This window comes from Cololabis saira, chromosome 21 (assembly GCF_033807715.1).
Source record: "Cololabis saira isolate AMF1-May2022 chromosome 21, fColSai1.1, whole genome shotgun sequence".
NCBI classification, from domain to species: Eukaryota; Metazoa; Chordata; class Actinopteri; order Beloniformes; family Belonidae; genus Cololabis; species Cololabis saira.
This window is the reverse complement of record NC_084607.1, coordinates 11,503,213-11,528,421: the sequence shown is the minus strand read 5'-3', so window position 1 is coordinate 11,528,421 and position 25,209 is coordinate 11,503,213. Positions and strand designations below refer to the sequence as shown.

The window sequence follows — 25,209 nt, the reverse complement described above, 5'->3', positions numbered from 1 at the left end:
ATCTGGTGAGTCAAAATTTGAAAATCCATTTGGGAATCATGTGTTATGACTAATGGCTGAAGATCAGATGCACCATTTGGTTTGTTTTCAGCTCACGACAGTCTGCATCCATAATGCATTTTAAAACTTATAAATGCAAGGTGCACATGGTCTGGATGACTCACACATGTGTAAAGCCACCACTGCTCGTCGTTTTTTAGAGCAACATAACCTTGCTTGTGACATTTCCAGGGACGCTGTTACTTTTTTTGGCAAGGCAATGTGCATGTGCATCAACAGAAAGGATCTGCAGTAAATCCAGGAGGTAAAATGGCCCGCAGGCAGTTGGGACCAGTCATCCACTGAATGCATACGGTCGATTATGACAACTGATGCACAACAGGGGACTCCAAATAGTGAAGTGGCAGATATTAAACGTCAGACGAGTGTGGAAAATAATTTCGCTTGAGCAAACCACACCTGCTCTCCTCTGTCATTAAACAGGTAAACAGTGCTGTTAAAGAAGCTATGATGCAACCCCGTAGTAATCATGTCCTGACCCACTTTCTTTTGAGACAGACTACTCAGCAGGTTAAAAAAGAAAAATGCCTGCATTTGAAAACGGATTTAAGTGTTTATCCACCCCATCTTGAAATTGCCACCTTGTTATGTTGGAGGGGTTTGCGTGCTCGAGTGATTCCTGGATTCATGTTCTCTGGGACATTGGTTCCAAGTGGAGCTTTTCCATGGCAAATTGGTCCTGTGGGATCGAGACAGACTTAACGGGACTCCATTAACGCTTATGAATAAAAGCTTTTAGTGCCTGGCCGGAGGTATGCCGGGGCCTGACCCCGGAGCCAAGCCTGTGGGAAGGGCTCCGTTGGCAGGTGTGTGAGGCCCGGTACGAGCTGCCCACCTGTGGACTCACTGCAGGAATGGCCATATGGGTCGGGTATGATGTGTTTTTGGTCAGCAGTCAAGAGGTGTGGGCCTTGGCGTGGCGACTCTTGGCTGCCAGAACCGGCTCTTGGGACATGGTGTGCGTCTTTGTAGCATTTCCAATTTAATAAACTCCATTTCATGTAATTTCCATTTTACAACGTCTCAACCCTCTTCGGAAATATTGGAGGCATCCAACTATTGTGAAGACCGACTTAATAAAAAGCTGTAAACTCATCTTTATATCTTTCTTCTAACACCTTTGGGACCAACATTTCGGGAAAACACAGACCTCCATCCAGCATGAAAACCAAACATTATGCAACTTAGTCTCAAAGAGGCACATCAGTTATAAACAGCCACGGCTAATCAAATTCACTTCAGCTGTTAGGACAAACACAAAAAAAAGGCTTTCGGGGAAAATAAATGATTAAATCCTAGAGATTTTTATTATTACAGCTTTGTTTAAAAAACATAATCCAGTCTGGCAATTAGCGTATTCGGTTAAGCCTCTAACTAGAATGAAATAAAATGATTTATACTTTTCAAATAGCCAGTTAATCCTGAATGTTGCAAGCAGCTGATCTGAGGGTGGCAGAGATGGAGCAGCAGCTACAACTGGAGCTTTGCTGCCATCTACTGCTGCACCGTTAAACCTCCACCAACCGCTCAAGCAGAGCAATTTAAGAACCATGAGAGGAGCAGACACGGGTTAATAATATAGGTATATATTTATTCATACGTACATATTCATTTATACTGGTTAATTATAAAAAAAAGAAGAAAAAAAAAAAAGGATAAAGATTTACAGTAATTACATGAACTACAGTCATTGTCAAAAACAGTTTTTTGAAGTTTCTCGGGTGTCAAATCTACAATCAGACGCACTGCAGAGTCACCTCCTGCCCTCCGTCCCAATCTTCGACCGTACTCCAGTGTTTAGGACCAAACGTGCCACATAAAACTGATTCAGAGCACATCAGCTCCACCTCCGTGTGAACCAACGGGAGGTCTAACGAAAAGACACACGGCCAAAAAAGAAAAAAGAACGAACGCCTGGAGGTTGGCCACGTGGAATCTGTAGTGTATTCAAGGAAGTACTGCGGAGGCCATTTCTTTTGTACATTTGTGACCTTTGGGAGCAGGTTGGGAGCACGTTGTTGCTGTTGTTAACAGCTGCACTGATGAATCCGCAGGTAAAGCATTACAAGGGCAAGCAGGGATTGCGTCCAGGCTCTTAGTCCTCATCTTATTTTGAAAGGACTTCTCCTAAGAACTTTTACTTGGAGTGAGCCGTCTTAATCTCAAAAGGGTGACAGAACGTTACATTTCTCATGCCAGTTTGACTCTTGGCTCTTATGTAATCCCCATTCAAACAAAAGCGATCAGAGTGGTTTACACTGGACTCATCTGTGCTTTTTGCAGCGGCCAAGTCTCACATCAAATAGAATAAAATCAACAATTTTTCTTATTTCCCCCCTCCTTCCTGGTGCATGTCAAACCTTAATGAGAACATTTGTGGGTGATCTGATACTCTACACTGGGTTAATGAGTTTGTGTCTGGTTTGATGCATTTGGGCAGAGGGCATAATGGGGAGGAGGGGGAGGGGGCGGGGGTTATCAGGTATTGCAAGGCATAAAAATCAAGGAGAGGAGAGCGTGATTATGGGAACACAGCCTTCCTTCTAAAGCAGCAAACGTTGCCTTTAGAGCCTCCTCCTCGATGGAAACATTCAATAAGAAGATCCTACATCGTACAAAGAAAACTCATCAACTCAAAAAAAAAAAAAAAATTCAAACTCACATTTAACATTTAATACAATTGCACTGGTCTCAACACTTCCCCTGGACAAAAAAGGCTACACTCTGGACATTTAGTAACAATAAACTGAATGAAAAGCTCCATCGGAGGAACGGAACGAGGGCTCGAACTCAACTTGGGGACACTGAACTCATGACTTCAAACACAAAGCAGGCAAAATCCAAACCACAGCAAAATAGAAGAGCAGAGGAAGAGAAAGTTAGAAATCCAGAGGAAGGAGAAAGAAAAGCAGTAAAAGCACATTTATAAAAAGAAAGAGTAAAGCAGGTCAAAGTGCAGGACAAAGTAACCCCTAGGAAAAGGCTTCAAATACTTAAAAAGGGCAGGAGCTGGTGTCTTTTATAGCCCTCTGTGACAAAAATCATTCCATCGTGTCTCGGTTTAGTCGACTTCCTCTTTAAGTGACTCCACACATCTGATCTGCGCTTAACCTCACTGCTCTCGGATACAGGGAGAAAAATCACAGGTGGCAGGGTTGAAGCGTGCCGTCACTCCGACCCCTGCAAGGCCTCATGGGAGTCGAGGAGTCAACCCCCCCCGACGTCGAGCACGTTCTTCCTCCACCGCGCGCAGTTCACCAGTTCTTCACGGTCAGAACCATCGGCAACGCCAAACCAAAAGTGGATTTGAACTGATTGTTGGCTTCTTCTTTTTTTTTCTCCCCTCATTTTCATTTTTCTGGTCTGGCAGCATCATGTCAGGTAGTGATGTCAGACTTTTCTTTTTTTCTTTTTAAATTATTCTATCAAAGAAGGGACATTACTTTTGATGACAGGAGCCGTTAGAAGCCAGCATCAGTTCCACTGACTGAACTGGCTCATTTTCGTCACCAAAAAAAAAAAAAAAAAGTCCAGCACATCTGTACATAAGAAAAACAAAAAAAAGAGAAAAAGAAAGAAAAAAAGCACGCACAGGCGTCCAGAGTTCCCGTCAAAAGGGCCGGCGACAGCGGCCTCTGCTCCATGTCATGTCATCGTGTTGTCATGTTATCGCTGGCTTGGGCTCGCCGACTCCCACAGTCCTCATATTTACAATTAGATTTTAAAAAACTAGGAGTTACATGCAACATTTGGCATCCACATTAATTCCCACTTGCGAGTCTTAACTGGTGTCCAGTTTTAGAAAAATATTAAACTGTCCATTCTTGTCATCCCCCCCATCTCCAGTATGGTGAAGCTTCTGATTGTAACAGAGACGGAGGTGAGTGCAGCGGCTCCGAGCGCCGGTTTGTGGTGTTAGTAAAATGCCAGTCTTCACTTCTGAAATGGTCATCTTTGTAAAGTGTCTTTTTTTTTTTTTTTTTACTGTAAGTGCAAATAGCTGCAAGTATTCTTTTTAGAAAAAAAAGAAAATTAAAGAAAAAAGCTTTCTGCTTTGTTTTCTGTTTGGGGCCGTTGGCAGTTAACTGGCTACATCACTAAACTTTTTTTTTTTTCAAATTATATATTTTTTTTTGTAAATTTAAATAAACAGCTTGCAGAACTTAAACAAACCTTGGTCTTCTAGAGTGCAGTTCCTGTCCAGAGGTAGCTCTTAAGTGACCTTCAACACCAAAGGAATTGGGAGGTTAAGTGGGATCTTTGTATTTAAAGAAAAAGAAAAAGTCTCAGAAACAGAACGTAATGCTTTTGCTGCAAAGATCTTTGCTTGAACAAGAAATATTTCGTGCTGAATTTGATGGATATTCAAATCCATTAACTGTCCTTTCTTTCTCTTTTTAATAAACCCAACTCTCTCTAGACAGCCTAGGAACATTTAGGAGTTAACTGCGTGCCTGGGTGTCAGCCTGTTGTGTATGTATGTGTTGAGGAGATTGAAGAATATTTTCTGGGACAGTTACCAAGACCCCATGGCGTTGTTTGGCTCTCGCCCACTCTCTGCAGCTCCAAAATCGGGCGACACGCATCAGCATGTAGTTTGAAGACAGAGGGCAGCAGTTCATGGGTGAAGTGTCGCGCTGCGGGGGAGGACGTGAAGTCGGGGAGGGGAAGGGGGTTGTTGTCTTTGCATCATAGAAGAACACAGCAGCGGCAAAACCTCTGGCGGCTGCCCCCGACGGAGGGGGGTGGAGTCACAGGAGCAAAGTATGCATGCACTTTGATATTAGGCAGATGAGTCTAAAAGGGAAAAACAATAACAACAAAAACGGGATATTTGTCAAATGATTTAAAACGTGCAAAACTGCTAGAGGAAATTCAAGACACTGGCGGGAAATTTCAGTGCACAAGCCCGTCATACCAGGAGTACTTTCAATTAAAATGAAAAAGACAACCACGAGTAGGGCTGTGCGATTAATCGATTTTAGATCTAAATCGGATTTATTAATCAAGACGATGTTAAAAAAAGGAAAATCGGAAAATCGATTTTCCTTTTTTGCAGCTGGCTGCATTACAGACAGAGCTCGTCTAGTCATCTTTGTTTGGTCAAGAAAATTGTAAATGTTGTCACTTTACTAAACTCAAGGAGGATTTACAGTCTTACAGTCAATCTTTCAATTGCACTTCATTCCCAATAGGGAAATTTGTTTGCTATTTTTCTTTAAAAATAAAGATAAAATATTTGAAACAATTTATTCCATTGTCTTTTGTAGTTTTACCAAAAAAAAAAATCGAAATCGAAAATCGGGTTTTCAGAGAAAAAAAAAAAAAAATCGGGATTTTATTTTTGTCCAAAATCGCCCAGCCCTAACCACGAGGCTGACTGATGACGGGTCCAGCTCGATCTGGACGTCGTTTTCACTCACTGCTGTCGAGGAGAGTAATTCCACCCTTCAAGGGGGCAGTGCAGTGACACACATCTGAATTCAATTTGGACAAAATATGTGAATGAGATGAGATGCATTCAAAGACGCCAGCGAGATCTTGTTGGACAAAAACAATTGCCCTTTTCTCATTTCCAATTTTCATGTGTGGCTCATTTAACTGGCAGCCTGGAGGTTCAGAAGAAATAAAAACTAATAGGTTAAAAAAGTCCACAGAACACTGCAGATTGTGTATAAAGTGCACATATATGCACATATATAAATAAAGGATAATTGTAAGGCGCTTTGTAGAACCTGGACAATCATGACGAGCCTAAAGCCACAGTTGAAGTCCATAGTTCATCATCCCTGACCTTTTCCAGGGGAGCTAATGTTTAAGGCCTTGAATTTTAATCTGCCTAAGAAACTAAAAAGCCAAGCTTCATTATGTTTTCATTTAAAATTAACTGCCAGAGTCTTAGATGCATAATTAATGGCAAAATGTCTTGAGAGAAACCTGTCTCTGAGGGAGAACTACAGACACCAAATGCAGAAACAATAACGACCTTCCCTTAAACAAATATCGCTTTGTTTACATTTTCATCTTATTCAATAAGACGCTTCCTTCTGCACTGTGAAAATCGTGCTCTCTTTCAGATATTGACGTTCCTCCCTTGATGTCATTAAGGTAACAAACAGGTGACAGATAAGGAGACGAGGTAACATGCGCTCGGACAAATATGGCATAACCACGGTTTTATTATAGCCTTTTCTCTCTGTTAGCATTGAAGACGCTCGTGGCAATGTAAACACTTAGTTTTGATCATTTTTTTAATCCTTAGAGTAGAATTTAATCCTAAATGTAGGATTAAAAATGACACCACCCTTTTGATGTCACAAATACCAAAAATACAGCAAGCTTCCCAGAAGTGCCTCTGGTACCGCGACATCCTACACAATGTTTTGTTGGGATCAATTACCGTGTCTTACACGAGGACAGAGGAGGCGATAAGTCGCAAATGAGAAGAGCCTCCAACTTTTCTGAGTTACCGTGGTAACATGAACGGGCAACCAGGGTGATCAGCAGTTTTGTTTTTAGTATCTCATTTTAAGGTCAAGAAAATGCAGCGGTTTGTGGGTTTTTTTTTGCAATTATGTAAAAATGTAGTCACTTATGAATATAATATTGCATTTCTACCAATGGTTGTGCATATTGTTACACATGGGAACTTTTAAGCACACCATCCCTCGTTAGTTCATATGTTCTGAAAGGTTAAAGAACATCCCAAAAACCTGAAAGCGTTGGGTTCATGTATGTACTTGATGGTGGATACTTATTCACACTGGATGACATGGGGCCTGTTGAATGTTTACAGAACATTCTGCACATGACTCAGCGCTTACTCACCGCTGTTGGGCAACACAACTCACCCTTAGTCTCTTGATGCCGGCGCGGGTGATCTGCTGGCAGTCGTAGAGCTCGATGCGGTCCAGACTATGGCAGTTCTTTAGGTGCTCCAGGGAGGCGTCTGTGATGAGGGGGCAGTTGTCCAGCTCGATTACCTCCAGACAGTCGTGAGCGCAGGGCCCACTGCCGAGGTGTCTGATGCCATCATCGGTGATCAGCTCACAGTGAGACAGACTCTGCAGGACACGGTAGTAGCAGAGCACGAGCTGCATCACTCCAGCGTTACAACAGAATGCCATGTGCTGGATAAAAATATCATAGGGCCTTTTCTTTTTCTTTTTCTTTTTTTTCTTATCCAAGTAAGGCAAGCTCAGAGACTGAGGTTTTAAAAGGAGACTGAAGCAGCTGTGGTTCAGAAGGACGTCATGATCGGTCCTAGGTATATATTGTGATTATTGTGCAAATTGTAAGTATATTATAAATTTAATAGTAAATATATTCTAAATCACTGTAGGCTATGAGTGTATATATAGTATAGTAGTACGAGTATATTATAATGTATGAGTATATTATGATATGTAGTATATTTATACTACTATAAATAGAGGTATGGGTATATTATAAATTATAAAGTCGTTGCTAAATATTTTGCTCAAAAGTGGATACAGATCTGGTGATAGTAGCCAATATTGTTACTTAAGATGTGGATGGTTGGTTACTTAATCTTTTATTTTTGTTTCAATTTATTATTTCAGAAATTCTAGTGAATGTTTTTCACCTTTTTCTGAGTTGTATTATTAATCTTTTGTATGTCTATGTGTGGACCCCAAGAAGAATAGTCTTGCCATGGTGAAGACTAATGGGGATCCTTTTTAAATAAACAAATAAACTGACGTGGATACACATTAAAAGCATGATGCAGTATTTGAAAAGGAAAAAAGGTAAAAATATAGTCAATCCATTCATTTCTGCTCATGTGTGTTCGAGTAGTGGGGGAAACAGCCTCAGCAAGAAAGAGCAGACCTGCGTTTCATTGGCCCCCACCTCCAGCATTTCCAGGGGGAGTGCCATATTTGCCAGCCAGCCCACAGATGTCATCTCTCAAGCATGTCCTGGGTCTGCCCTGGAGCACGCCCAGGGGGCATCCAGCATCCTGACCGAGTTCCTGAATCATCGTAACTGGTTCCTCTAAATGAGGAAGACCAGCAGCTCTACTTTGTCTCTCCCAGACAACTAAACTTTTCCTCCCCCAATAAAAAAAAGATAAAAAAATAAATGAATGAATGAATCATAATGTTATGGAGGATCCTGCTCCAAATGCCATGTTGTGCAGCATGTAGACCCGCTGTAATGACTTGGCCTCAGAATTGTGACTGTGCCATCTCGATGTGTAACAGATGTCTAATTAATTAACCGTTAACGGTCTTCACAGAACTGCATCTTCTCTGTATGCCAGAATTTGTAGAATTTGGACTACCTGCCTAAGTTATAGAGAGGTAATAAGAAATAGATGTTGAAAGGCGATGCACAAATCAAATCAGTCCTTGGTAGATGGATGATCCCAGGACCACAGATGTTGGGGTAAAATATGTGCACAGTGAGATAGACCCTGTGGATTAATTACCTGAAAAGCCAACCCGCTCTGCAAATGATCAAGGTTCCTTACACGTAGAGACCATAAGGTAGGAGCAAGTAAGCTTGGTGGATGTGGGACTGATTTTAAAGGGAGACCATAGTCAACATCTACCTTGTTTTGGTACTCTACAGCAGTGGTCCCCAACCTTTTCTGCACCGCGGACCGGTTTAATGTCTGACAATATTTTCACGGCCCAATCTAAAAGGTGTAGCTGATAAAAACTAAATAAAATGACAAGATCGGCACTAAAAACTGTGGTATTTTCTCTATAGTAATGATAATAATAATAATAAATAATAAAACATAATTTTCGAAAAAATTAAATGAAATAATGGAAATTGTAAATTACCTTTAATATGAGTATTTCTATAAATGTGTTTTTATGTTTGTTTTCTCATGAATGTTATTTAAAGCCAGGCTTTTATTTTATTTGTGATATTAATTAAGGAGACCAATATTTAGCACTTTTATTTTGAAGGTGTCTCGCCGAGACCTTGTGAACATCCAGCGCTTCAGACTTTTAAAGGACGGTTAAAGTTTAACGGCAGTAGAAAGTGTGTCTGAAAGACTAAACTAGTGTCGGGAATGCTAAAGTGGTGCCTAACTGACACAAAAATCACCTGCTGATGAGAATTTGTGCAAATTTTATACCGTATTTATGTCCAGCTTGAGTTTGGTCGCTCATGTATTGTGTTAACGGTAGCCGTTATTGCCGACCGACGGTCTGTAAGTTGAATGAAACTTATATGAATGTAGAAAGACTAACTTTATTTTATTTTATTCCTTTATAGCTCTTACGGTGTGTTTGCAGTGTATTTACATCCAAGGAATAAAAACATTGCGAACCATCAGTTTGAGAGTCAACCATCATCAGTCGGGGCTACAGAAATTCATTTTTCTGTCTGTGCAGCCCGGTACCAAATGACCCACGGCCCGGTACCGGGCCGCGGCCCGGGGGTTGGGTACCACTGCTCTACAGCCGTTCGTACTCTAAATTGCATCTGGTGCTTTTGTTTACTTCACCAGGGACAACTGGATTAACTCTCTCCGTCTCCTCACATCAGCCGACACCACAGCGGAGTCTTGGTGGGAGATGGACAACACATGAGTTTAAGTTTGAGATTCTAACAAACGCCGGCTTCTTCTACAGCAGAAAGATGAACAAAATATTTAATACCTGCAGCGTCCTTGAGATTTAGCACTCAGGTAGTCTGATTCTGTTAAACCAAATTACTTCTCATGATGAATTCAACATGAAGTGACGTACGTGTCCATCTCCAATAGATGCACCCCCAGAAACTCAGCAGAGGACATAGTCCACTGTCTTATAACTTTGGAAAATGATGTGTGTTTATTTTCCAACTGCTTTAAATATTCCTGTGTGACTGAGTGAACAGTTATTTCTGCTTTACTTTTCCTTTCAGAGGGAAGCGTGAACTCACCAGGACTTGCAAGCGAGGGCAGTGAATAGACAGCTGGATGAGTGTCCCGTCTGTTATCTGAGGCAAAAACCATATAAAAACAAATGCAATGTAAGTAACTGCAAAGAAAAATGTCCATTACTGTCATAGCTCGTACATTAGATGTTTTACCTGCACACATTCTTCTAGATCCATCTTCTCGAGTTCATGACAATTCTACAAAGAAATTGTACCAAAAGCATTTTTATGAGTCGCGCTTGTTCAAAACTTTTGAGAGCAAAACATTCACGAGCAAAAAGACTTCCTGGAATTAGATATTTTAATAGAGTATACAAGAGCACACTTACCCGTGCTAATGTAGTGAAGCCCACATCTGTAAGCTGAGAACACCGGGCCACTTCTAATATTCTGAAAAGAAAAACAGGATGTTCACACGCGAACAGAGTCCAAGCCTTTGTGTCCTGCCTCTTTTTCAAGAGATATCTTAGGCATCATCCTGAAGAGGATTAATATTTCCAGTCAGAGAGCTAAAATGTCGTGATTGTCTCCCACACGGTCTATGAAACTACCCACAGCTAGATTCACAATGAGGTCGGGTGTGTAGGTGCGTAGATTCACCTTAGACGGGGGCAATTCTGTCCCAGGGCATGCAAGATGGCATCTGTGATGTTGGCACAACCCGACACACACAGAGACTGCAGGCGGTGACAACCCCGACAAATTGTGATGAGGCCCTCATCTGTGATCTGCTGCTCATAGAAAGAGAAAAGTCCTGTACATGTTGGTGTGTGCTGATCGGTGGCGTTACTCTCAAAATCAACATCCACAGCTCAAAGTGGAAACATGCCATGACCAAACGTTTCCCCTGTGCTGTGCTTTCTGGTGGGTTTACAACAAAAGATTCATGCACAATCTCAGCCTGTGAACTTCCTTTGCTTTGCATTTTCTGTTAAAAATATGATTCAGGAAAACTCAGATTTAGACAGGTGGGAGAGAACAAAACACTGGGGGATAAGTGTACAAACACCACTTTAGACAAGACGAAATGAGATGTTGAGGCATAATAAGGGGAAATAAGGTGTTACGTGGCTGCAGGCCAGATGACATCCGAGTAATTGTTAGGAAATCCCAGCAATTCTAAAGACTTCAAACTCGTTACTGCAACTGTATCTTTCATCCTTGATGAGAGCACTTACTGAGCATGTCTGCAGGTTGAGAGTGACCAGCTCTGGACAGTGAGCCCCAATGTGCTTCAGGGCCTCATCTTCTAGCTGCAGGACAGATAAAACCAAGATGAACAAATAATCTCACATTGAAATTAAACTAATTTCTCATCACAGTACAATGCAAACCCTTTTTATTTAAGATATCATTTCAAAACATTCCATAAAGTCCTCAATATCGCCCAATAAAGCTCAGCAGTACATGTAAAAACTGCGTATAAGAACAGTAAATTTCAGTTAACTGACATTTGAGTGACTATGCTAGTGATTCCACTCAAAATTAATGATTAATTCTGTGACACCACGGTTCTTCTTCAAACACCGTAATGTTGACTGTTAATATGATAGCATCTATTAATATAAACCTATAAATTTGGTGTAAATATTGACTGGAAGGTCTTGCCACAAAAATATCTTCTGCAAGACAGGAAATGATGCATGTTATGCACGTTAACTGGTTTGCTGAAGTCTAAGCAACGACCCCTCAGAAACTAAATCTCCAGAGAACAGTGTTCAGATGGTTCCGATGTTCTTAAAAGGTAAAGTTCATTTTTTTACAACCTGGACCTTATTTCTGACATTTTTTATGGTCGTATACTCACCCAGGCAAGTTTGGTGTCATTTGGAGTCCTTCGGAAGATATTAGGGTTTTTTTGCGAGCCGCTTCTCCATATAACGGTAGTGAATGGGGCACAGCGGGACACAGACGATGCAGCGTCTAATTAACACATGATTGTCGCGAAACTCGTCATTTCTTTTATGAATCACTAGATCTGCTTCCAGGACCTGTTGTCTACATCCGGGGCTGTGTGTAACAAATAAATCAGTTTGTAAACAAGAACTCATGATGTCATCTCTGTGCGCGCACTCTGTCCTCCGTTCAGTGAGCTCTTCAGCCGTATACTCTGGCTCAAAACGGTAAGGACGTCCATCATATTCAAAGTCGTCGTCCACAACCTCAGAATTTGACAAATATTCAGACATGTTTCAAATAACTAACAGTAAACTAACAGTAGCGAACTCCAGCTGTACACGGAGCTGTGTCTGGGACGCGCGCACAGAGATGACGTCATGCAGGTCAGAGGTCTTGTTTACAAACTGATTTATTTGTTACACATACAGCCCCGGATGAAGACAACAGGTCCTGGAAGCAGATCTAGTGATTCATAAAAGAAATGACGAGTTTCGCGGCAATCATGTGTTATTTAGACGCTGCATCGTCTGTGTCCCGCTGTGCCCCGTTCACTACCGTTATATGGAGAAGCGGCTCGCAAAAAAACCCCTAATATCTTCCAAAGGACTCCAAATGACACCAAACTTGCCTGGGTGAGTATACGACCATAAAAATGCCAGAAATAAGGTCCAGGTTGTAAAAAAATAAACTTTCCCTTTAAGTCTTTACAGTACCTGTGTGCAGCCCTTGAGGAAGAGGCATTTGAGTCCAGGGCAGGAGCGCACCAGCGCCTGAACACCGTCCTTGGTGACCTGATCACACCAGGAAATGTTCAGCTGCTCCAGCAGGGGACAGCCCTCACTGAGAAGGAAGAGAGAGGCAGATCATCAAAAACCAGCCGTGAGAAAGCAAACATGTACAACTCTGAAATGTGGGGAGGGTTTCTTTACGAGTTGTAAATGTGTGACTGGGTTGGTATCCCTACGCTGAAGCAACAGACCTGAGAGCTTTAAGTGACAGGTTGGTGATGGAGGTACAGGAGGCGAGGTCCAGGTGCTTCAGTTTTGGACAGAACTTGCTGAGGCTATTACATGTGCTGCAGAGGGAAACACGACGGGAATGTTTTCAAGATAAAGGTTTATTAAAGAGCATTTGCTGAAGTTCTACATGAACTACACACACACCTGTCAGTGATCTTGGTGCAACCGTTCAGACTCAGCAGCTCGATGTTCCTGCAATTCTGCGAGAAGGTCCTACAGAAAAAGATGAAGACTAACGTGACATCAGTCCGCCGGACCTCGTTCATCTCTCGCTTCAAGATCTCTGAAGCAGGACGGGAACTGTGTGAAGTTGGACTCACCTTAAGGCGCTGTCACCCACACCCTGGCACCCCCTCAAGCTCAACTTCCTCAGGAACCCTCCGCATCGCTTCGAGATGTTCTCCACCACCCGGCCCTGCAACACAGCAGTCGGCTCAGCCTGTTGCATGCGCTCGCACAGCTTGTTTTGGAGTCATGACGGAGTGACGGGTAACGCAAAGGTGGTTTGGATTTATTTTTCCCTTCCCTATTTCCCCTCCTCACCTCGATGTCCCTCTGGAAATCGAAGAGGTCAATTCGCTGCCAGTTGCTGCCATCCAAGGCAAGGACATTCCAGGACTGAGAGCAGCGAAGGAGGAAAAGATATTTTTAGTCATGTTTATTGTCAAAAACGGTACAACTTGCGTACAGAGAATGCAGCCGAGCACATATTGAAGACAGACTCACCCGTGAAACCTGGGCACAGCGACAGAGTGTCACCACATCCAGGAATGAGAAGATTCTGGAAGAAAGACAAAAGACGATTTAGACGTTCTGACTGCTGAAGCCAGAAGTCGCACGAGACTCTCTCCGAACTCAAACCTGCATCTGCTTCCGCTCGAGATAAAGCCAGCGTAAATCGTCTTCGACTGTCGGCAGAATAAATGTCTGCAGGAAAATTGTTTTCTTGAAATAAGGAGGACTTTAAAGAACAGATGCTAAAAAGTGACAACAGGATCCCACAATGCACCAGAAAGTGTGTCGTTTAGGTTGAAGGCAAGGATGCAGAGTCGGCAGGCGGCACAAATCACCGCGGTGCACCTGGTCAAGCCGCCACAGCAGAAGCAGCTTGTCTGGCGAGGCCAAGACTTGAGTTATGGCCTTCATTTCGGTTTGCCAAGGGACTTCAGTTTTTTCTCTCCCCTCGATCAGTTTAAATGTTTTATACCCACAAGCATCTGCTTTTAATTATGCTTTTCGAATTGAGGCAGCAGAGCAGGGCGGGGAGCATCGGGAAAAACTGGCATCCTGGTGGCGGAGCAAGTGAATTCATGATCTTGAGATGCAGCGTGTTTGTGTTGGTTAAGGTTAAAGAGGACAAAGAGAGCAAGGCTAGCAGCGCCTTTGAGAGACTGAAGTATGCAACATGCCATTTCTGTCCATTCATCCAGACAGACAGTCTTATTGAAGTATTTCGAAATGTCACTCACCGTAGCAACAGCTCCTTAGGCAGCTTCTTATTTATGACTGCCTCATCATTGTTTGTGAACATCTGAAATGAAGCAGAAGAGACTGTCAGTCCTGGCATCCCACTCAAGGACACATGATGAGATTATGATCATCCATCCATGCTTATCTGAGATGAATTCAGTGTTACTTTTGGGAGACAGAGGTTGACAGAAGATAAAGAAGCACAAGACACAAGATTTTTGTTTTTCTAAGCAGAAATCAGCAGGGTGGGACTTTGTCCCGTCCACAGATGAGCTACGTTGGCCTTTGCGTTATCCTTCATACATCCATATTCTAATTTCTTGTATCGTACTACTGAATTTGCACCAAAGTCCACATCAACTATGACTGAGAGTCTATATAGTGAAGTTATGTACACAATACATCTCCCGTGACTCAGGCAAAGTGCTCCAGCATCTGCAACAGCTGATGAATTTCGCAATCCCGTGTGAGCACAAATACACATCCTTAACCCACAAAAACAGCTTCAGTAGACAAAAACAATAAATTAGCAGTTTTTTTTATAGATGCAAACACACAGTCAGTGAAGAATACCCATAATTGGTGGGAAACCATACTTTGCCAGATTGTGAAATGCAAGACAATACCATTTGGGATTGTCATTGAATGAAGCAACGTGTGGCTGGATCCATTTTCCCCGTCATAAACAGGGAAAATAAATCTGAACCAGGACATTGTGGGCTTTGCTGTGTAAATAACTGCACAAGGCATTTTTAAGCCTTTATTGCCAAACTGGAAATATAATCTGTAAATCATCCAAAAGTTAATTAAAGTCTTACGTATTGTCTTAAACTCAAAAGGAATAATTTATAGTTCTCAACAGAGTACCATTTTAATTATGGGTGCCTATCCAAAACCACACAATAGCTTCAGATTTTAAAAGGAACTTGCAAACCAACCATTCACCAGCACAACAAAAAGCACACAAGTAAATTAACATGTGTGCCAGCTGAAATTAACGCCTGGACTCTTACACAGGCCTCATAAAAAAAAAAAAGAAAAAAAGCCTTCTAAAACCTGAGGTGTTTTCAGGAAATCTTAAAACCAGTCACCCTTTAACATCCTCTGAAGAAACTTGAAAAATGAATTTAAAGTCAATCTTCCAGCCTTTACTGTGAGTTACTAACTTTGCCCTCATGTTTATTTGAATTAAAAAAATAAAATAAAATTGTTTGTGCATTTTGAAAATGTTGATGTGACATGTGGGTCCTGTTCCTGACTTTGAAATGTAAAAGCACACATGTCACATCAGGTCGTAAAGAGGTGAAAGTGCCAATCAGCTCTAGTCAAAGGTTTTCTATGTCTCTTTGATAAACATACAGATTCTGTACACGTACACAAGCACGTGTCCACACACACAGGCTTTTTGCCAGTGCAGACGTGTAAAATTGCGCAGGGAAAGAACGGACAGGCATTTGGCGTTTGGATTTGGGGCAAACCGACTGACGGCTCGCCTTCCAGAGTGCTTCTTTCTGGCCAAATAATCCAGAGTCATTTCCAAAGAGGCAGCTGCCCATGGTCCACAGGCAGACACTATCCCCTTTTGTAATCTAACATAAAATGCAAACAATGCTGCATGATGCAGCATTATGTTTTCTCCACTGGCCAACAATAATCAGCGCTGCAAGCCTGGCGGGGGGCTTAAAAATGCTGGGCAAGTTGTGAACTCCAGCTAAAGATCACAGAAAAGCATAACAACATGATTATACTTTCAGAAAATGCTGCAGACCCATGACCAAACCCCACGTTGCAATTAATGGCTAGTGGCCACACTTGACCAGATAAAAATAAAGACTGAGTAATGGCCATTAAAACAGATGGAGAGTTCACCTTAATCACATTGTATTATTTCATAATAATTAATATTTGTTAAAGAGAGATCTTTTTCACTAGTACATAATTTGTTGGCATCAGATACGGGAAGCTGCCGCATTCACAGCAAAGACACAACAAGAGATTGCTAAAAAGATTGTAAAGAATGTAAAAAATGTTTTGAAATGATAAAACTGAAACATCCACATTCAGAGGGGCTTTTAAAAAACACATTTTTTGATTACTTTAAACAAATCTATTAAAAAATGTAGATGTAGGCAACGAATGACTGCTTTTGGCAATAAGCTTGGAACTATACTTGAATAAAACACCAATACCCAACATAGACTCCTTGTCAACTCAAAACATGGTCATACATCCGTCTTTGCCTTTTTTCTTTTTTACATCACGTGAAAAATAATTTCCATCTACTTCTAAGACTGTTGAGGTCTTTAGTTGTGACCTAATTTAAGAACAGTTAATTCAATAGAACCTCCTACTGTACTTTTCAAAGTAAAATGCTCATCTGACTTTTGTTCGTCTACTTAAACAGCAGCAGTTTTGGGGTTATATAATTAACCTTAACGACAAATGTATGTATGACATTGATAATGATTTGCCACATGAAAAAGTAAAAAAATAATCTCAAAATAGTTCACCACACATGGTATATCTAGGCACACCCTGCTTTCATTTCTCTATTATTCAAAAGTGACACCACAAATTACAAGACAGCCATCATCCAGCATGAATGAGAAATAGAGACAAGTTATCAAAAAACATACACTTATTAGAAAAGAGTTACTTTTCGAAATAAACATCTACATAACTTGACCTCTTGCAGAATTCAACATGTCGCCTGTTACAATTCAGATTAGCTCCTTATAACTTAATTCTAAGGTCTGAAATGTGCATATAATATAATATAGGCCTGGACTCTTTACAGACATGGAAAATATATGAACTTAAATTTTCAGTTTCATCTCTGGTCTCTGGTCTCGTGAAACATGGTTGAGGAAGACTACAGCTGTATAAAAACAACAATTGAAACTTAAGAAAAGGGAACATACCAGCCCCCTTTTCACAAGTTGAATTTTGACCTTCTGTGGATAAAACTATGATGTGCAATAGTCAAAATTAGGGATGCAATACAAAAGTTTGCAACTGTGCTTTGGAACTACGCAAGTTGACACCAACTAGAAATATGCCTTTAGGTTTGGATGAATAGTTCAACTCTGAGTTGATTATCAGGTGCTACAGCATTCTTGGCCTAACTGTTTGAAAAATAAAGTGTTGATTTTGATGTTGGTCTCCACATGGTTGCAGTGTTTCCTGGACAGAGTTGGTGGAGCTCATTTACACTTTTTTTGCCAGCTTTTAGTACCCTCTGATAACATATCAGCAATACTTGACTGGACATACGCATCTTTTCCTAAAGTGAAAATCTTAAGTAGATATTCAAATTTCAAGTCTAGTCAATCGCCTGTAAGGTGAACAGGTTATTTAAAGGAGCCGTCTGTAAGAAATGGCCAAAACTGGTACTGCAGTCACTTTCAAAATATTGTTGAGCGGCGTGTACCCTCCCCCTCCTCCCCCCGACCAGAGGTTGCCAGGTAGGCTGCAGAATGCAGCAGGAACGTAGGCTGCCATGGCTGCCATAATTAGAGCCGAGCTGGCAACCCGGATGCCGAAACAATACTGACTTTGTGATTGGGAGATAGGTGGAGGGTGGAGCTTCAGGCCAAAACAAAAAATGACAACATAAACATCAGTTGAGGGCTGCAACTCCTCTTTTTAAACTGGAATATCCTGGCTTGAGTGCTGTTGTCAGTGACATAAGTATTTGAAATGAACATGATTTTTAAATGTCTGTTGACATATCGGGGTCATTTTATGATTCGTTTTATTATTGCTCTTACATACAGCTCCTTTAATCTGCTCAATGTTTTTTTTAAAGAGCCCCAATAAACAACGCTTTTATTTTGAAAATCCATTGGCCCCATTTCCTATTTTCTCCTGTCTGCAATCCAGTTACCTTACCAGTTTCATCGCAGCTGTTCGACCAGAAGGTAACGGCCTGAGTCTTCTGAGTCGTCAGCTGTTGCACCGTTAAAAATAAATAAAACCACACACACAAATCCCACGCTGGCTGGGGATTAAACAACATGGAGTACACAGGCTGCACGGACTAATGTCACCACCGGCCGGACACACAACATCTCCCCAACACACTCACCTACGCGGCTGTGACTCAAACTTTATGTCTATCCCCCCGATCAGCCTGCTTTTTGTGCGTTTTTGCCCTTTCAGATGGTCGTCGTGTGATTAGTTGACGTCGTGGTGTGAGTTAGAGTGTATTTGTTGAGATGTGGATGTTAGATCCAGCAGAGCTGCGAGCAGCAGCCACGACCAGAGGCCCCCCACCTCCCCGACGGCCACGCATATACACAAACACCGGGCTCTGCCTTTACAAAAAGGCCAGACAAAATTACGCTAAAACACACAAATAGTGTGTAAAAATAGTGAAGTAAAGAAAAAAAAAAAAACCAACATATTCCCCCTGGTGTCCTGGTGTGTTCATGTGCTTCGGCGTGCTCTAGTGTGGCCTCATTGTCTTTGTTTTGACGGTGCGAAAAGGAACAAAATGGACATTTTAGGATTATTAAAACGCAAACAAAAACTCAAGTTTAACTAAAAGCAGACACGTCAAGGGTTTTCCTCGATGGAAATGACATGCCAGGCCTCGGTTGAGGGCTGTCCGGACGAAAACAACAGTGTTTTGAACCTAATCCCAGGCACCGACTGCGGAAGCTGCATCCGTATAGCTCCAACCACAGGCGCATGTTTGTAATAATCATTACACTGCGAGGGTCGTCGTGCAGGACGAACACCTAAATGCTTCCTCTCGGGGCTGCTGTCAGCTCGTTTCCGTCGTGATCTCACCTCAAACCGGCTCCGGGAGACGCCGTTCACCTCCTTGCCCATGTCGGAGCTGCGGAGCGCCTCAGTGCGGGCGCACACACACGCAGATGCGGGCCCTCTCCGCGATGACCATGTCCCCTCGGCGGAGCCCCGGGGCGACGAGACACACGGCGCTGTTTTCACGGCCTGAAACGCAAAAGCTGGTTTTCTGGTCAAAACAAATATGGGTTAATGTGGTAGCAAGGCAGCCAATAAGCCACTTCTCTTCTTATCGACTCGGCTCGGCTCTTCCTCACCTCCTCCTCCTCCTCCCCCTGTACAGCTTTATATCCATCCACACAATAGCAACACAGGAATTGGATCTGTAAGCCTAAAAGCCGAGTTGCTGCTACACCTACCTTATAAAATGAAATAATATATTTTCCACCCAAGTCACGTGATTGTCAAAGTAGAAAACGACGGTTCTATCTACTTACTTGTGCACAAAGATATCAATGTTGGGAGGCAACCTTTTTTACACGCACACGTAGCACAGATACCTGGCAGGGCCACATTAAAAGGTAACTTGTATCTTTTTTTTTTTTTATTAATAAAATTAAAATCAAAATTGATTTTACCCAAGGCTGTGTCTTTTGTTAACACACTATGATAATAAAAACATTACGCGTGTACAATCGATTTTATTCTCAACTTCCTGTGGTGAAATGAGAACTAAAGAACCAGCCAATATCAAAGCTACTGGTTCGATTTTTTATAGCACACTTAATCATTTTATACTTTATTGTCATATATTTTCATGCATTGCAACTTTTTTGTTATTGTTGCAGAGGAAATTCCACTTCCGCGTTCCTCTTTAGCCACGCCCCATCTAAACACTGGAGCCAATCAGCATCCAGATTGGCTTATACGTAATCGTACCGAGGGACACGCTTGACAACAGCTCAATGTCCTTTGGAGGGGAAACACCATAGATTTTATATCTTTTTTTTAGCCTGTTTAATAAGGCGCAATGACCAGGATGAGACAATAATGTACTCAAAACCGTGTTATGGGTGGTGGTTGTGGTGTTTTCTCCTACTGGCCACTTTGCTTCTCAGATGTATGTTTTTTTTCAAGTCAGACTCAGAAAACTTTATTGATCCCGATGTTACTGCTGCATGTAATACAAAAACAAACATACATATAATGACGAGAATATAAATACAGTACATATAATCACAGAAGTACTTTAGTAAAAAAATATTGCACATAATAGCTCTTCGTCCCAGTGATTTAGTAAGAAAGAAATAACTGGCACATTAATTAGCAGCAAGTTATTGCACAGATTATTGTGAATATGTGACAGAAGAATTTCCATGATACACTAAAGCCTGGACTATGTCTTTTCAGCCACACTTTCTAAAGAGCTGTCAAGATCCTCACCCACCACTGAGCTTGCTTTTCTGATCAGCTTATTGAGTCTCAGCCACCTCCATGCTGCCACCCCAGCATAGAAAAATGCAATTGACACCATAGACTCATTAAATATCCTTAACAAGATGCTGCAAACGCCATAGGAATGCAGTCTCCATAGGAATACAATGTAGTTTGACCGCTCTTGTAGGTGGCCATATTGTTCTTTGACTAGTCAAGATTATCATCCATGTGCACTCCAAAGTATTTGTAGTCCTGAACAATCTCCAAATCTACCCCAGTAATGGGTAGTGGAGAGACAGAAAACTATGATCTTATAAGGGCCACTAGCAGGTCGTTGGTCTTGTTCATGTTGAGCTACAGACACCAATCAGTGAAACTGTTTAGCTCTATGTTTTCTATTCATGTCCCATTTTGATCATTTTGTATATTTATTGTGATTACTTGGGTCATTGTGTGTCTCATTTCAATCATTTTATATCTCTTTGTAACTTTTTGATGTTCCTGTAATTATTTTTCCCCTTTTTTCCCCTTTTGTGGTTTGTGGTCATTTTACACCTCTTTATTTTATGCCCTTTTTTAATCTATGCACATTTTTGTCCAGTTTTGTTCATTTTCTGGGATGTTGGCTGTAATCGAATGTAATATCATGTATATTTGAGCACCTTTTACAGTATATTTTGAGTATGCAAATATAACTACACCTGTTAGATGTGCTGCAACATCTACAAAGACTCAAATATGTGGTTGTGATGAAGGGTATCACTTTGGACTGATTTAAGTTATATTGATCTGATAGATTTCATTTAGTTCTTTTAAATGATGTTTTCCATACACATAGTTATGGTGTTCCACAAGGTTCTGGACTTTGAACAATTTTGTTCCCTCTTTACATCCTTTCTTTGGGCGATGTGATCAGAAAACACGACAAAGAACTCCACTATTATTTTGACAACATTAAACTGTATGATAACTCGTACCTCAGGAAATTGAATAGTTACTCAAGTGCCAGGTTTGTCTTGGTTAGATGCCACCCTAGATGTTTTAATTTTTTACTTTAAAAAAACACAGGCTAAACATAACACATCATTTCTGGCTCTGAAAACCTCAGAAATGTATTATTTAACCACATATTTAGCCTTGATGACATTTCCATAACCTCCACCATGCTGTTAGGAACACTGGAGTAATTTTTGATCAGGTCTTTTTTGGAACATATTAAACAGGTGTCAAATTGACTTTTATTTTTCAATAAGTCACGAACATCAGCTCACAAAACAACACTGAAAAACTAAACCATGGATTTGTTACATGAAAGCTGACAACTCCTAATTGTGGAGAGATGTCTAATCATTCAAACTGTGCAAAACTGCACAGTCCGAGTCCTGACTGTTACTGCCTGGAAAGGTGACATTTCTCCAGTTAGTCTTTCAACCTTGGCTCCTCGTAAAGTCAGCATTTGAATTTAAAGTATTTCTTATCACATACGAAGCCCTCAATGGTAAAGCTCTGTCTTACTCTAAAGATATAATTTGTCCCATTCATGATAAATGGTCTGGACTTGTAAAGAACATTTTTAATCATGTCATGGTTCTACAGGACTTTATACTGTAATGTGTTTTGATTCACACCTATACAGGGCATCTAATCAAAAATTGCATGAGTACACTCTACATATACAGTATGTGCTGCTTTTTTGAACATGGAGCAGAGCTGAGGACTGAATTGTCAAGCTTCTATTGAGCTCACCTGTAGAAACTTAGAGCACAAGTTTTCCTGAGCTAAAATATAAGACACTGTTGGAGCCAGCTTGTTTGAAAGAGATGCAGAGACCCTCTCTCACTTAAGACCAAGCTCAAAACGTTTCTCTTTATTTAAATCACCTGTTTTGTGAAATAATTGTGTTTGTAAAATTTGCTTTTATTGCACTATTTAGTTATCCCGGTCAAACATTCACTCAACAAAAAATCTTTGTTTTCCTCTAGTACCCCTCTCATTCACAGCCATTTCCACTGCTGCAGAACATACTAAACCATACTAAGCCAAAGGTCACAAGACATGCTTCCTTTCTCTAATTAGCTGTGTGTCTTATCCAATGGCATCCAGAGGCAGTTTCCCCTGTGTCTATAAGTACTGCCCCCTAGAAATCAAAACCAAATCTAGAGGAACGAGACAAACTCTTGATTGGAGAAGAAAAGAATTAGGATGACTGGCCAGACTAAGGTTTAGTACTATTAAACAAACTGGCATATCTGCAACGTTAAGCTTTTAAATGTTATTTTACTTCCATGCTGTGTCCTTTAAAGTTGTTCCTTTGCTCGGCAAATCACATCTAGTTGTACTTCAACTGCATATATGTGAAATAAATGAATTTAAGTGAATTTTGATGGTATTGTTTTATCTATATATATATATATATATATATATATATATATATATATATATATATATATATATATATATATATTTGCCTTCTTAGAATCATAAACATGAATATCTTCTGTTGATGGCATAGCCTTTATTTAGAGTCTTTATGGCTTTCCTCTTTGTAACAGAGGAACCAGAGGAAAGGGGACAGATGTGACTTAAACTTAAGTTAATGATTATTCTAACCTTAAATCTACAAGCTGGGGACATGCATTGGAAAATTCTGTAGAACTCAGTTGAGATAGAAGTGAACTTCCTGCACTTGCTTGTATGTGAATATTCTGATACTTGAAGAAAAAAACATTGTGCTTTCAGCATCAATCACAGTTTATAATTGTTATCTATTTAATGGTATACTAATCAAATAATACATATTGTTATCTGCACTGCTATCATTGCTATCTTCTAAGGATAAACAAATCTATACTTTAATGTAAATTTTGAACACTCGTGATATCACTGCTCAGTTTGGCACACAAGTGGCTGATTCTGTGACAGCAACTATACTTCTATGTTTCCTTAAAAGTACACATTTGTGCAATATCAAAAAGTAGGATGCCAGGGTTACCAAGATCAGCAAATTTAAGCAAGAATCACCGAGAAAAAAATCCTTATCATTCCTTCAAGGGAGAATGTTATTCCACCACCTCATGGAGTCTTGTAGAGGGTACTAATTTGTCATAGAATCAATTAATTAAATCCATTAAGTATTTGGAACTTCTTTTGGAACTTGGAATAACTAAAAAAAGTCTGGAAATTGGATTACGTTTTATAATTAAAAAAAAACCCACGTCTTTAACCACGTTAATAAAACCACGTCTACTTTGTCAGTTGTGCCTTAAGGAGGTGAATATAAGGTTTTAAACCTTTAGGGTCTCGTTGCTTCTCACCAGCTAAGTACTTACTCTCCTCAGTTGTTTTTTTTCTGCATTCTATGATAAAATCGTGACACCTGACAGCCTAGTAAAACTAGTCTAACCTGGAGAAAAAGAAACACTCAGGACACAGTCTGTTTGAACTCCTCCCCTCTGGACGGCGCTACAGAGCACTGTACACCAAAACCTCCAAACTGAGACAGTTTATTCCCCCAAGCTGTTGCTCTGATGAACTCTCATCACTCATAGAGTCTCAGAGTAATCAATCACTGTGCAAAAATAATAAAAATAGTAATAATAACCACAATCATATGTTGCAACAATGCACCTTTCAATAACCTTGTCTACCTCATACGGCTGCACCTTCACTTTTTTTTAAAATTGCTTAGAGCTGTCATTTGTCTATTTACTGTACAGTGAGCGAAAATAACCAAGTCAAATTCCCTGTCTTTGACCTGACTTGGCCAATAAACCTGATTCTGATTCTGATTCTTTATTCATCCCTCAGTGGGGAAATTTGCTTTGTGCAGCAGCAGTACACACACATGCAGCGAAAGAAGGATGAAAAAGTAAAAAATAGCACAAAGCAGGTAGGATATGTATGAGGTACGGTATAAAGATACTGTATAAAGATATTGCACATCTTTTTTCTGCATTCTATAATAAAATCGTGACACCTGACAGCCTAAAACTAGTCTAACCTGGAGAAAAAGAGACATATGTCAACATGTTTGTGTTGTTATGCTGTGTCCAGGAAACGGGCAGGTAACATCTCTGCAGACCCCTCACACCCAGGACACAGTCTGTTTGAACTGCTCCCCTCTGGACGGCGCTACAGAGCTCTGTACGCCAAAACCTCCAGACACAGAGACAGTTTCGTTCCCCAAGCTGTTGCTCTGATGAACTCTCATCACTGATAGAGTCTCAGAGTAATCATAATCATAATCATTATCATAATCAGGTTTATGGGCCAAGTCAGGTCAAACAAGACAGGGAATTTGACTCGGTTATTTTCACTGTACAGTAATAGACAAACGGCAGCTCTTATTAACATATATACAATTAAAAAAAAGTGGAAGATGCAGCAGTATGAGGTAGACATGGTAATTGAAAGGTGCATTGTTACAGCATATGATTGTGGTTATTATTATTATTATTATTATTATTATTATTATTATTATTATTATTATTATTATTATTGCACAGTGGTTGATTACTCTGTGACTAAATGAGTGATGAGAGTTCATCAGAGCAACAGCTTGGGGGAAGAGTCTGGAGGTTTTGGTGTACAGTGCTCTGTAGCGCCGTCCAGAGGGGAGCAGTTCAAACAGACTTTTTTTTTTCTTCTTTATTGAACACGATAAAACAAC

At 40.7% G+C, this 25,209-nt stretch overlaps 1 protein-coding gene across 1 annotated transcript; it reads right to left on the bottom strand.

Annotated features, from left to right (window-relative positions):
• Positions 1-3,556: 3,556 nt before the first annotated feature.
• Positions 3,557-19,503, bottom strand: fbxl20 (F-box and leucine-rich repeat protein 20). Its single transcript, XM_061711464.1, has 15 exons — positions 19,146-19,503; positions 14,351-14,412; positions 13,608-13,662; positions 13,425-13,499; positions 13,202-13,296; positions 13,026-13,094; positions 12,842-12,937; positions 12,576-12,702; positions 11,142-11,216; positions 10,564-10,694; positions 10,293-10,353; positions 10,117-10,161; positions 9,967-10,023; positions 6,912-7,124; positions 3,557-4,857 (listed from the first exon to the last, which is right to left on the bottom strand). Exons 1-15 carry the CDS (start codon positions 19,185-19,187, stop codon positions 4,750-4,752), a joined length of 1,311 nt encoding a protein of 436 aa, XP_061567448.1. The 5' UTR covers positions 19,188-19,503; the 3' UTR covers positions 3,557-4,749.
• Between the last annotated feature and the right edge of the window lie 5,706 nt (positions 19,504-25,209).